This window comes from Amblyomma maculatum, chromosome 6, assembly GCF_055883805.1.
Source record: "Amblyomma maculatum isolate TAMU_Amacu chromosome 6, ASM5588380v1, whole genome shotgun sequence".
In the NCBI taxonomy this organism is placed as follows: domain Eukaryota; kingdom Metazoa; phylum Arthropoda; class Arachnida; order Ixodida; family Ixodidae; genus Amblyomma; species Amblyomma maculatum.
In genome coordinates this window covers 81,598,927-81,612,283 of record NC_139349.1, presented here as the reverse complement: position 1 = coordinate 81,612,283, position 13,357 = coordinate 81,598,927, and the positions used below count along the sequence as shown (strand labels likewise).

The following is a 13,357-nucleotide window of genomic DNA, read 5'->3' as shown; positions in this document are numbered from 1 at the left end:
TCACAGGTGAGTGGATGAGCGCTAGTGAAAACTCTTAGAACAATATACTGATGCTCAAACACATTCCTAATCCTGCGATCAGCATTCCTTCGGGACCGCCCCATAGCCCCACTAAAAAAAAAAAAAGAAAAAAAAAAAGAGGAAAATTTCATTGGAAACAATTGAATTTTCCATTTGGAAATTGACCGCCAATTGGGATCTAAATCAAGTGGCAAAAACGAACAAACAGACAGTTGAGTTCAAATGGAACCATTTTGACCGTTTGGAAATGCTGCGCCCTGTGCCAACATTTTTTACAAAAGAATTGAAATTATGAGAATGCCACGCTTTTTGTGAAATTCGAGTCAAACATTCATCGCAACATGATACAAAGGTAAGCTCAATATTGTTACGCTACTAACGACGATGAAGGATTGTGATGGTGTGGCACAAGAGGAAGAGGTGTTGGTTTGTTGGGGGCTAGTAGGATTTCAGCAACACTAACTCCTAATTAATAGCTTATCTATCACACAGTCAAATCGACATTATCAATTATATTGTCATCTGCTATAAATTCTGGCCAATCCCCCACTGTGGGAATGTGCCATTATAACGAAGGAGAAGAAGAAGAAGAAGAAGAAGAAGAAGAAGAAGAAGAAGAAGAAGAAGAAGAAGAAGAAGAAGGCTTCACCTTGTCCCGCTGCCACAGCACTGTAAACACCCCCTTTCTTATTTCACCGCAACAATATTTTATTTACTAGCTCTCTTGTTAATGCTTATATACCTTATTTGCTGGATGTTAAGTGAATTTGTTTCCTTTATTCTTGCCCGCAGGGATTGCGCAAATGACGAAAACAATTCAACATGTTAACCTGCAAATAACTTTATTTAGATGCCTACGTTCACCCTTTGTAGAAAGAAATATGACCCAAACCAATGAAATTATCGCCTTCCAGGTATATTCCCGGTAGATTTTACAATCACAATCTCAGTAAGAATATGATGTTCCAGTTTTTACCAATATTCTGGACTCTAAAAGCGAATAAAAATTCCAAGTGAGTCATTTGGAGTGAGCAACAGAGACCAATTGGAAATAAATATTTTGGGATCAGAACGACTGGCCAACTAGACTTTGAGATGCCGAATGGAGATACAAATCGCAATAGAAAAGTCAAATAGAATTTGAAAGATTGTCCATATGGAACTAAAGCTGTAAATGGGAAAGTAACCTTCATTAGGAAATTGATTTCAAACTTGATGCCAATAAGTATATTAGAGCGACCAATGTGCGTGACCAACTGGAATTCAAAAATCTGTTTGGATTTCTCTCTTTTGCAGTTGGTTCCAGTTGGGCCAATTGGAATACTCAAAAAGTTGTTTTTTTTTTCACTGGGCGGCCATATTCAAAAACGCAGAAATGTAGCTTGACAACTTTTGTTTTTGGCTGTGTTTTTTCTCTCAGAAGGCGGTTACACAGGAGATTTTAAATCAGAGCATGGTGGCAGTACAGCTAGAGAAACAGAGCGTGAAATTCACGCCATTTGGCTGCTTCGGCTCAAAGGCATATTTTACGATACCGATAGCGAGCAGTCAGAAAACGACTTTGAAGTTCCAACTTTAACTTGGACAGTGGCATAGGTGCGCAAGTCTGGACCATTAATGAATGACCGAATGTGAGGAAATTTCTAGTTTCCACTCACTGTGCAGGATGAGCGCATGATCACTAAATGTTCCCACCACATTATCTCTCTTCGGTAGAACTTCCACAAACTGCGGTATAATTATCCCGCTACCAACGCAGATTCTTGTAGTTTTCATCGAGACAGGAATGTGGCGTGCAATCAAAGTGTAGGTGGTACTCTACGATGAGGCTATCCTATAATCAAGAAGTTTGTAGCCGATCTCGAATTTTTTTCTTGTGCTAAGTCCTACAAGACATTCGTGAAAACAAAAATATCCCTGTATGAAGATTTTGGCTCCTCGGTCTTCATGATGCCAAGCAAGCTTTCACTCCTTCAGTGCCTTCGACAACACCTGCTTCATCAGCCGCAAGATTCGGAAATGAAAATACTGCAAGTTATGCTATGAACAGAAAAAAATCCAGGTCTGAACTACAGTTTGTTACAGTAAATGCAAAGTGAACTTGTGCCTCAACACTACCCTGAACAGTTTACCTGAGCGGACAAAAAAAACCTGTCACTGTAGTAAGGAACCTTGGTGCAAAAAAGATTAAAAAAAAATGAAATAAGCCCATTTTTATTTTCCCAGACTTTAGCAGAGGCAAAGGGCCATATTTTGTGCATTTTGTAATTGTTTTTAATATGTTTTTTTTTCGAGCCACAGTCAAGCATTTCTAACTTCTCATATTATAAAATTTAAATTTGCGTTTTTATTTATGTATTAGGTTTAGGCATCCCAATCTTTTTCAGCGGAAGTCCATCTCTTTACTGCTGCACTTTGAAAATTGTTAAAAACAGCTTGTGCAGATATATAATTTATTAAACCTTTTTCAACACCTATTCAAGCCGTTTTTCTGCGGTCCTGAAAGATTATTACACATCGCCATTTAAAAATTTGTGCAACTAGAAAAATAGGATATTTATTACTAGTAGTAGTAAGAAGTTATTAATTATATATCCAAAAGGAAGGAAAAGATGTTTGCCTACCCAAATATCTGCTATTCAAAGCACAATTTGTATATCCTGGAAAGAATTGTGTGGATTCTTACAGCCACATTCAAGCATTTCCAACTATGTCAAATATCTTTTCAGAAAAGTTTTAAAATATTTTTTCTTTTTCTGTACGTTAAGGCATTTATATTGTTGTATGTGAAAGCAGGTTTATCCAGCTACACTTCGAATCATGTTATACCGAGAACAGTGCAACACATATAATTATAAAATAATTTCTACCAAAATTTCTTTTCTCTGTAATCCCAAAAGTGGTTAAGAGCATGGAAAACTGCGCTCACTGTAGAACTGCATTAGTTGTAAAGAGGCCGGCGTGACAACAGGTATGTTTTGGGATCCTTCATTGCTTACGAGGAAGTGCGTGCGATGCAAGAGCAAGCTAGCTTCCCATTGGAACAAACTCTGGTTTCATAGTCAACATTCATGGACTAATGTTCTCACTAAGGAGAGGAGAATTTGCATGCAGCCACTTTCACTTTGAAACGTGCGCTTTACTGCCCTATGGCTGATCAGTCAGGTCTTCCTTGCTACAATGTATTTCTGAAAAAATTCAGCCAGATGATACATCCCCAATTTTACAGGTGAAACGAGACAGACCAAGGGCCCTGATCTGTATGTGACATGCATTGCCAGGCGAATGACTGTCATTGACGAAAAGGCTCAAGAGATGGACTGCCTACAGGTGAAGACATTTTAAAGCAATTCAGCCAATGGCACCGTTTCAAATTCTCTGTGCTTTGCCCGTATAGTATGTTTACGTAAAACACTTCTTTTGCAGGTGGTACAGTCTGAAGTAAAGCAGGGCGACGTCAACAGCAGTAGATATGTTTCCCATTGTGCAAGGAATTAAAAGCTGTTTATGGCGTCGCTTCAAGCATCCACGTCAACCACTGCCCCAAGAACTTGTGTGCAAAGTGTGATGTGCTATAGAAAGGAAAACTCGGGCTCCTTGAAACAGACACAGGGGTGGAAGTAGGCTTGAGAATTTTGGAGCAGCTCAGGGAGCAGTAATAGTGCTGTTTTGGAGCATGTTTTTAGGATCGAACGCTTTTAATAATTGCAATTTTCTGTTCCTGGCATAAAAAAAATCCATTTCGATTCTTTGTTTTTTCAAATTTCAATGCTAGGCTTGACTGTGCATGCATCTCTGACAATGCAAGGCAGTCAAAATATGTACAGATGCTGAAAATATCAAAGCTGGCCTCAGCACCAATTTGTAACAACACTAGCAAATGGAGTGCTTTTTTTCTATGCTCCACATCTGAAAATCAAGTCTGATTAAAAGCTTTTCACCACTTGATAAATTCAAACATGGAGTTTACCAAAGTACTTTGATGCACTCAAGCAACACTAGTTTGGAATTCACATCAATGAGCAGTACATTTATGCTATCTTGTACACATCCTTTTCGATCCTGTGCTCGCGTCGATAAATTCCCGAGCACTGCTGCCTGCAAGGATTGACAGCACTAATGGGTAGCCTTTTCTCCTCTTCAGATTATTTACTTCGCAACTTCCGCCAGTGGCTCCTCAAGGTTTTGCTTTAGCGACATTTAACACGTTAAAGACATGCCCTATGGCTTTCCAACACTCTGGAGAAAATTTCTAGTGATTTGCACCTTCGTGGCATTGCCTTATAACGCTTAGTGTGCATTTGCCTTATGTAGATTAGGCCATTTGTTCTTAACAAAGAGGCTCAGTGGTAAGGTACGTGCTTGTTTTCACGGCAGAATCGTTAGAGCAACTCATGTAGTTCATTGCAGACAGTTCCCTAGGCCCACTGAGCGGTAAAACCAGGCTCTGCTAAATTTGATGGCAAAACATTAAGATATCGAGCAATTTTGGAGCAATATTGCATTTGGGAGCAGGATGGAGCAGGAAAAGCAGTTTGGAGCAGAATGGAGCAGCGCTTCCACCCCTGCAGATATAGCCAGTCCTTGAAATCACTTGCTGAGAACATGAACTGGTTGGATTATGGGGTTTAGCATCCCAGGGCAAATCAGGCTATGAACTGTGCATTAAAAAGCATTATAGTATGACAGGACCCGACTAAGGGAGATGCCATGGCAAGCACTGACATTAACCAGCCAATGCTTGCTTGCATCTAGACTCTATTTAAATGAGGCTCCCAAGGTGACGGTTTATGACTGTGCACATTGGCAAGATGTTAAAACAGCAAACACTGCGGAGTTCACATAAAAATTCCTAGGCCACATTTATTCACACAGGTTAGAATGGCACACATGGACAGCTCTCTGAAAGCTGCTTGTGCACATTCTACACCAGCAGACACTGCTGTAACAATTTGGTAGAAAAACAGTTCCAGCATGAGACAACGCTGGCCACCCTTGCCACCACTCTAGCCAAACATGTGCATTAGGCTGAAACAGGAAACAGAGGCACTCATTTCAAGGAAAACAGCCACTGCAGAGGTCCAAACGCAAAGCAACAGATGCGAAGCCCTGACGAGTCACGTTAGTCGTGGGCATGCTGTGAAGAGTCCAGACGCTGATTTCGTTTCTTCATCACAATGCTCAATGCAAACAAATACAAACTGTGCGTACTACAACGTGTTTAAAGACGGAACACCACATAGTGCACATCCCGTCAAAAAGAGAAGATTTAACACCAAACAGCTGTTTGTGGAGTGCCATTTAAGTTTCAACAGCGTACTCCAATAAAAAAGGACTTGTACTGAAGGGTACTCACAAAAACTACTGCTATACAAGGAAATTGTCTTTAACAAAGCAGGAACATTCCCCACCTGAACTTTTATTTTCCCTCAAAATGTCAGCCAGCTTTAAAATTCCCAGACTGCTACACTTCCAAGAACAGGACAGCCATTGCTTCTACATGAATGAACAAATAGAGTGAAAACTTTCTAAGAGCAAAAATGAGACCAATGTATACAGCCACTTCTTTTTTGTTTGTGCACAAATATAGAAAGCAAAACTAAGCACATTTGGCCAAGGAAGGGAATTGCTGAGCAATGGCAACTTGCGAAGAAACTCGCATCGTAGCATGAGACATGAACAGGACAAAGACGCATGACCTGAAGTTGCTACCATGCTGACAATTTTGCAACACACCATGCCAATGCGTGAACGATCATACATGAAAGTAATACATATAAATTTTAAAAGGTGGCTTACCAATGAAATGTGACACAGCTTTTGGAATTGACGAAATGTGTCAAAACCAATACAAGCAGAAAAAAAAAAGGTGTGCCTCAGTCATACAGTTCAAGACTTGGTTTTGCTACCATTCAACTTTAAAATGTGCAACGAACGAACGAGTTATACTCTTTGTTTATAGAAGGTACAGGGTGAGAGCATGGCAAAGCTGCCCATATGCACTTTGCTATGAATTTCCAACAATGCACTCGAAAGAATGGCAAAACAAAGTAGCGAACAGTATCATGTGAAGATATCAAACTAAGCAAAGCAAAGCCTTACAAGAAATGCAATAAGTGGCATCAAGCTTGCGTTTACCTGCAAATGGCCCATATTTGTTCCCCTCGCAGTTGCTGGCTTCAGGCACATTGAGAAAGCAAAATGTGTACAGGTGCTCAAAAAACAAAGATGTACAAAAAAAAAAAGGTGCTTGGAGACCTCCCAGTCACGGCAAAGTAGCGAAAGGATAAGCTTTTTGAACACTGCACCAGCACCCAAGTTGCCTGGTTCCAGAAGCTTCACACCCCCACGTCCTGCCTGCGACAAGCACAAATAAGTCCAGACCCTCGCCTCCATAGTGGCGGGTGTTGATGAACGTTGCATGTGTCCCCCTCTGAGCTACTCGGATGCACGAGGCTCAGAAAGAGGAATGTTGTGGCTAGAAAGTGGCAAGTTGGGCGATGACTCTGGGGGGGCCCACAGAAGTTTCCAGCGGGAGGGAAGTTGGCGGCAAGAAAGGTGCTTGGAAACGTCCTTGCGATGGTAGCGACGAGGGAGTTGCTCCAAAAAACAGCCTCGCTTGCAAGCTCCCTCAGAGTGGACTGGCCAGAGGATGTTGGTATTCCCCCCACTGGGCACACTCCGGCAAGGCGTGACGCACTCACTAGGATCTCTCCTTGTCCGAAGCCACGCCATTCTGCAGCGAGGTCTTTGTGGGCCTGAGAGTCTTTTGCAGGACGTGTGCATCTGCCGGCTCTATCCTCTTGTAGTAGTGCTCCTTGGTCTCGACAATCTTGAAGCCAAACTTTGTGTAGAACTCAATCGCACTTTCGTTGTTCACCTGGACGTGCCTGCGCGATGGCAGCAAAACCTAGTCACACAAGAGCTTTGTGTTGTCGCAAGCAAAAAAAAAAAAAAAAAAAAAAGGGGGGGAGGGGGCACATACACCTTGTACAAAATGCCAAGCTACAATGACAAATATTTCTTGCCAAATAATATTTCAAGTATCTGGCATCACATATGGGTGGTCAGAATTTTGAGCGAAGATGCAACTACATTTCACTCATAATGTCTTTACTGAAAAGGATGGCTGGCTTGACATAGGCAATAAATGGCGTTGTACCAGCGCATGCTCTGAGCTCTGCGTCCAAAAATCAGTGTCCCTGAGACCGCTGTGCTGTGCTATTCTGACTGAATATTGATAGAAGGCGCCATGAATTTGTCAAACAGGAGGTTTGTCGCCCTTGTTTTATTTTGAATATTGCACGCACAAATTTTGAGATGCTTTAGTTGGCCTACATGACCTGTACACTGGAACAGCTTTCTTAAAATTTGTTCTTTATCATTCTTTACTTACTTACTGCTGCCACTGTCCTTTCCCTCAGTGACCTTCAGCGTCCTTATGCTAGACAAGAATAATTACTCATTCTCAGGATGGAGTAGTGGTTTGCACACTGAGCTGGCGAACAAGGGATAGTGGTTAGATTCCTGGTAATGACTGACAGTTAGCGTGCACACGCTCTGCCAACAAAAGCTCTTCCGCTCTTCTGTCCACGCCAGCCATGAGGCAAGAAACACTTCAGTATTAAATATAAAACAACAGTGATGCGCTGAGTGGCGTTCAAAATGCCGCGACTGGCCAAAGCACATACCCTATCGCAGTGCGGGATAGTGGAAAGTTAAAGCAAAATCGAAACTATGGAACTGAGCGATGTTTCAGCAACACAGAACTTCTAATCACCGTCGTGACTGCCATAGCTCGCACTTCTTGCCCGGGCACCACTTTACGTGAAATTGGGTTTAGGGAGTTCTATACTCCGTTTCATACATCAAGTGCAACACTGCCAAAGCTACAGCTCTTGTTTGCGCTCTCCGCATCCGCAATGAAAAATAGTGCCTGCTCTTGACGAGAGAAAATAATAGTTGCTTTGTCTGCAAGCTTAATACATCTTACAATTGCCATCAACTTCATAAAAAGCCCCTTTTTTAGGGAGAAAGGGTCGGATTCGGTGAATTTGTATGCTTTTTATGTCGTTCTTGTTCGTGCCGCGTTTTCGCTGCCCCGCAACTTTGCCAACTGTGCCACTAGATGGCGCTGGCTGTGCCCTCCGCACTGCGCATCTCTTTTTAAGAAAATGGTTCTTCGGTGCGCATTTTTTCTATAAGATCCGCACTGCAAAGATGTCTAGGCATGCGAAGCAAGTTATTGCAAACGTGTATTCTTGGAATAGAGCCCGTTTCCGCAGGAACCACTCGGCCACAGGACGAGCGCGTAGTGATACGCCTCCTGTTTTTTTCCTTGCGGACTACTTGCGTAGCTTTCGCTGCGTTGCACCTGATGTATGAAACGGAGTGTAGTTCAGTGATCGCTGGTTGTGCGGGTCATACCTCGTCGCAATCCCCCGTCCAAATTATTCAGAGCCAGCCTAGTCATTGTTCAAATTAACGACCATCTGATGCCATAGCCTCAGATGGGCGTGGGCCGGGATTGTGCCCCAATTCCGGATTTCCAAATTAACGAGAGTTCACTGTATCTAGTATAGAAGAAAGCAGATCTTTCAGTTAGCAAAAGACAAAACAAAATGAAAACCAAATGCCCCTGACGTAACTGATAAAGTATAAGCAAACTGGTGTTGCATCCAAACTATGCTACTTCATGCACAATGCCTGCAATTCTGCTTCAACATTAAAAACCATTTCTGTACGAAAACTTGCACGAACATACTCAACATTCTTCTACCGCACTGACCCATGCATGCACATACATACATGCACACCCCAAACTAAAACGACGTACAGAAATATGCTGTCGAAGTTCCCGTCTTTCTTGACATAATTTAGCACGTGCTGTACCATGGTTGTGCCTGGAAAAAAAAAAACAACAACAACAAAAAGACACAGCCATTTAGAAAAGTAATTACAAGACTGAAAAAGCCGCAACTCCAATTTATAGTTGATTATGGCTGTCTGTTTAGTGCTTTCCTTAGCAAATTACAGTGAACTGTCACATGAGTGAATTTGAAGGGACCCGAGGAAATGGTTCACTTAAGTGAAGCTGGATATTTACTACACGACCGCCGCTGGCTGCATTTCGAGGAGGCGAAACAAAGATGTGTCCGTGAGCTGTGCGATGTCAGCGCATGTTAAGGATCCCCAGGTGGTCGAAATTACTCCGTAGCCCTCCACTACGGTTCCTCTTTCTCTCTATCCACTTTCACTCCCATCTTCCTCCCTTCCCTTACAGCACGGTTCAGGTATCCACAAAAACAAGTGTGACAGATACTGCGCCTTTCCCTTCCTGTGAACCAATTATTATTATTATTATAATGTTTACTACAACGTGGAGCAGCATAGGGCACAATATACTTTGAGTCGACAGTGACTTTGCTGCTTTTCTCATTTTGAGAAAGAAATTAATTCTCGTTTGCACTGGTGTAACAAGCAAGGAAATGTCTGCAGAATCTGTCACCTTCGAGGGAACACTTTGTGGTGAAACTCTTACTATATGTGAAATCGCCACATGTTAGTTATGCATAATTTATCTTTAGTTACATTTACTGTTCTTAACTGTTTACTTTTATAAGTATTTGTGCTACCTTTTTACCACAGCATGTCTGCATGCAAGAGTAGTGATGCAGTACCAGTCACATGCCGAAAATACAACAGCCGTTCAACGAAACATCATGTTCTCATGCCTGCGGGCACAATAGTTTCGCTTTACACTCCTGACACGTGTCGCTGATCTTGCCAATCCCTGTTTCCAGCACTGAGGTGCGTGGAAATGAGTGTGTTCACCGATAAAAATTTTTTTCCCCATTGCATTCCAACACAGACCACAGCAAGATTGCTTTGAACACCAAGCTTTCGGTTCTGACAGCAAAAAATATAATAAAATGGCCCTTGAAGCTCGAAAAGCTTCCGATGTAGGCTGAATCTCGAGTACTCCTCCTCTTATACATACTGCAAGCACCTAGCCAGTCACTGTTATACTGTGTGTTAGGGTAAATATTTTCCTTCTATTTTACATAGTTACACTTCGTCTGTCAGTGTAGAACCTTGCCTTGAGAAAACAGGCACCGATTTGACAAGCTTTTTTAGCAGCCCTGCTCACACAGGCTACCACTATCTGCTAATGAAAAAAAAAAAAAAAAAAAAAAAGAAAAAATTACAGAGATGCACTTAAGCCTTTCGACATAGTGCGAAAGCACTGTGAGTTCTGCCATACCACCTGGTTGATTCGCCCGACGCTACAACTCAAGGACCTCATCTGTACTCGCCTAGACGGCTATGTGTATGGCTTACTAAAGGCAGGAGCAGCGCAGATGACACTTATGAAGACAACAATGCTTACTGCACAGTAATCAATGCTGCAGATCTGCACGAGGCATAATCGGCTGCGCCGATACTAGTGCTCTCGTGACTGGGCTAGGGAATGTGGTCTTTTTGTTATGGAGTGGGTTCGAAACTCAGTCGCGGCAATGTTTTCTTTTTATATATATTTATATTGACAGCTCGTCCGCGCCTGCTCTGCCTGTCCACGCCACTCATGAGACAAGAAATGCTTCTGCATTAAAAACAATGCAAATCCATGCATTATCACTTTCATTCGTTACAGACAATGCTGTACGCAAGCAGAATTTCACAGTATTTAAACAACATCAAAAGGGAAATACAGGGCCATTCAAGAAAGTAAAACTTTGACGTCACTACTGAAGCTGCATTAGGAGAATGCGAAAGCATTAGCACTGCCGTGGTGTTTACTCCATATCGACGACTTTCGGCATCCACTTATGCACTCTGCTAAGACCTGACCACCACTGCTCGACCTCTTATATGCTACTAGTCGCCAATGTATATATTTTTTGGAATCGGACGTCGATGTCTCGCAGCATTCAGGGTGCAGCTTGATGCAGCCTTCTGATTAGCTGACTGTGTGACGCCATCAAGCCACTGACGTCACATGACTGATGATTTATGATAACGACGCTTCAGCGATGTCAACCTATACTCGTGAGTAGCTTTTTGAAATTTTTGTTCGTTTTAATCCATTTTTTTCTTACTGCCACTGTTGTCGTTTCCCTCAGAACCCTAAACGTACTTATGTTGGACAAGGAGATTAACTTAAACATGCTAATGAACCCAGCATAAAGTAGTGGTTAGTGCGCTCAGCTGGGAATAGGAGGGAGGATGGTTGGACCTCTGGTGGCAAAACACATTTTTTTTTTTCTCTAAGTGCCAATGTGAAGGACGTTTCCTGGTCCCTTGAGGCATGAAGCAGGGTAACTTCGTTTTCCTTGGCATAAAGAAGCGCAAGGGAGTCATAGGGAGTTTTGCTTCAAAGGAGTCACTGCAGTGTCACACGGCCAACAAGGCCTGCAAAGAGCTTCTCAGAGAAGCCGCCAGGGGACCATTAGGCACTGTTTATTTTGTATATTTTTACATTTCTCTTTTCTTTGCTAAATGCAATTATCTAGACATGTCAAATAAAACACATTTGCTAGAAACGAGCATGTTCTAAGCACGGCGTTTTTGCTGCTCAGCTGGACACCATGTGAGGCGTTCGCGAATCGGCATTTCCGCCGTAGCTCTCTTCCATTGTTCCTTCCACAGCGGTCATCAACGCGCCCATTTTTCGGTGCATTTTGATCATAGAACAAGTGATAACTATACCCGCTTTGCCATCTACACACGCGAGCTGTGAGCGCAACAGACCAAAACAAGTGACTCAGGAGCATTCAAGCGAGTGTGATGCTATTGCAAGAATCTAACTAACCAAGCTGGAATACTAATTTTATGCAAGGAAAACTAATATATTTAAGAGCGAAAATAAAATTCCCAAAGAAAAAGTTTATTTAGCAACTAGGAATTAAAGCACATTGGAAACGAAACTACTCCTTCACCCTTCAAGGAAGATCACCATCTCCTTTTGCTAGGAACTTGCTCGAACATCCTTTCCCAAACGACTACAGTCTGACACGTGCTAGCACGCATCTCTCTCTCAAGATAAAGACGACCTCGGAGTTGAAAAGAGCTCAGCCGTGCTAATGTGACAGGGTCATAAGATAGGCTAGAAAAGCTTTTGCCTTATTAATTCATATCTAGCAACATGCCTGAAAAAATGGAAGACTCCTTATCTTGCTGTAAAAAGCTCACTTACCAATGCCTAATCTCCTGTATGGCGCAAGACAGCCCAGGGTCATGATGTAGAGGCGCCTTGTGTTTTCTGATGTGTCAATCCGGCAGCAGACAGCGCCGACGACAATATCATTATAGTATGCTGGAAATAAAACGGGAGTGTAACGCGAATGAAATGCGACTTCCAAGCGAGAGAGATCAGAAACTTGCTCGCAAGTTCAACTTTGATGCAGCTAAAACGAGTAAAAGAGGATACTTACCTAATTTGGCAAGTTCGCCCGCTTCGAGAACGTCCTTGTAAAACTTGTCGTTGTAGCTGACCGGAAAGACTACCTGGTTTAACCTCTTCAACTGGTTGATGTTGTGCGGCGTGACGTCACCGAGTTCAATCCTACATCCCCTGCCGAAGAGAGGAACGTTCGTTGGCACGCAAGAGTCGGTAGTCGCATCACCTAAAGCAATTTTCTTGTGGCTATCACCTCTGCCGCTCACAGATGAACCAGACGCTTAGAAATTTGCTTGCTCGCGCACAGCCTCCGCCAGTTAAGATCAGTACACCTGCCCAGCTTCTATGAAAACAATGCTTCTTCAGACCAATTTACAACCACGTGAACCGCGACGACACCGGCGCCGGGAACAGAACAAACAAAAAGATGTAAATGATCTTCGATAGCTTATTTTTTCATTTCAATTAAGCCTAACGCTAACGCAAGGCGCGCACGCAAATGCCGTGGCCGAACTGACGCCTGCTAAGCTTATGAACTGATCAGATTAGGAATATTGCCGAATTTTTTTACGCTTTATTGAACACACACACAAAAATTAGAACAGCCTTTTTGCTACTGCGCGCAGTTTTTAAGAAGAAGCAGCATGAGCAAGAGTGCACTTTTTGTGCCGTGCATGGCAAACGCGTCAATTCTGTACCTCAATGACAAAAAGCGACGTGTCTAAACCATACTCACCTCGACTTTGTCATTTTAATTCATTAAACGGAACGATTTAGGTTTGAAAGAACCCCAGCAACCTAACACTCGCGCCAACATCCAGACATGTGAAGTAATCCAACGGAAGCTGGCGGAAGTTTAGCTAGCTGAGTTTACCACAGCGTCAACAGCCTCAGTGTCACATTATTTTAAATACTCCCAGAAATTAACTTCACAAA

At 42.6% G+C, this 13,357-nt stretch overlaps 2 protein-coding genes across 3 annotated transcripts in view; one reads left to right on the top strand and one right to left on the bottom strand.

The window, feature by feature from the left end:
• Positions 1 to 4,632, top strand: part of LOC146186104 (sodium-coupled monocarboxylate transporter 1-like) — a 31,397-nt gene extending 26,765 nt beyond the window's left edge. Inside the window, exons 15-16 of one of the 2 annotated variants that reach the window (XM_084607035.1) lie at positions 3,251 to 3,351; positions 3,448 to 4,632. In XM_084607035.1, coding sequence (XP_084463161.1) covers positions 3,251 to 3,351; positions 3,448 to 3,519 — 173 coding nt within the window. In that variant the 3' untranslated portion in view covers positions 3,520 to 4,632. Of the gene's footprint in view, positions 1 to 6; positions 147 to 3,250; positions 3,352 to 3,447 lie in introns of those variants that run through there. The other variant, XM_084607036.1, reaches the window with a different exon arrangement.
• A 226-nt stretch (positions 4,633 to 4,858) lies between these two features.
• san (Probable N-acetyltransferase san) lies at positions 4,859 to 13,309 on the bottom strand. The gene is made up of 5 exons (XM_084607037.1): positions 13,158 to 13,309; positions 12,456 to 12,595; positions 12,218 to 12,337; positions 8,858 to 8,924; positions 4,859 to 6,911 (listed from the first exon to the last, which is right to left on the bottom strand). Exons 1-5 carry the CDS (start codon positions 13,169 to 13,171, stop codon positions 6,725 to 6,727), a joined length of 528 nt encoding a protein of 175 aa, XP_084463163.1. The 5' UTR covers positions 13,172 to 13,309; the 3' UTR covers positions 4,859 to 6,724.
• Positions 13,310 to 13,357: the final 48 nt, after the last annotated feature.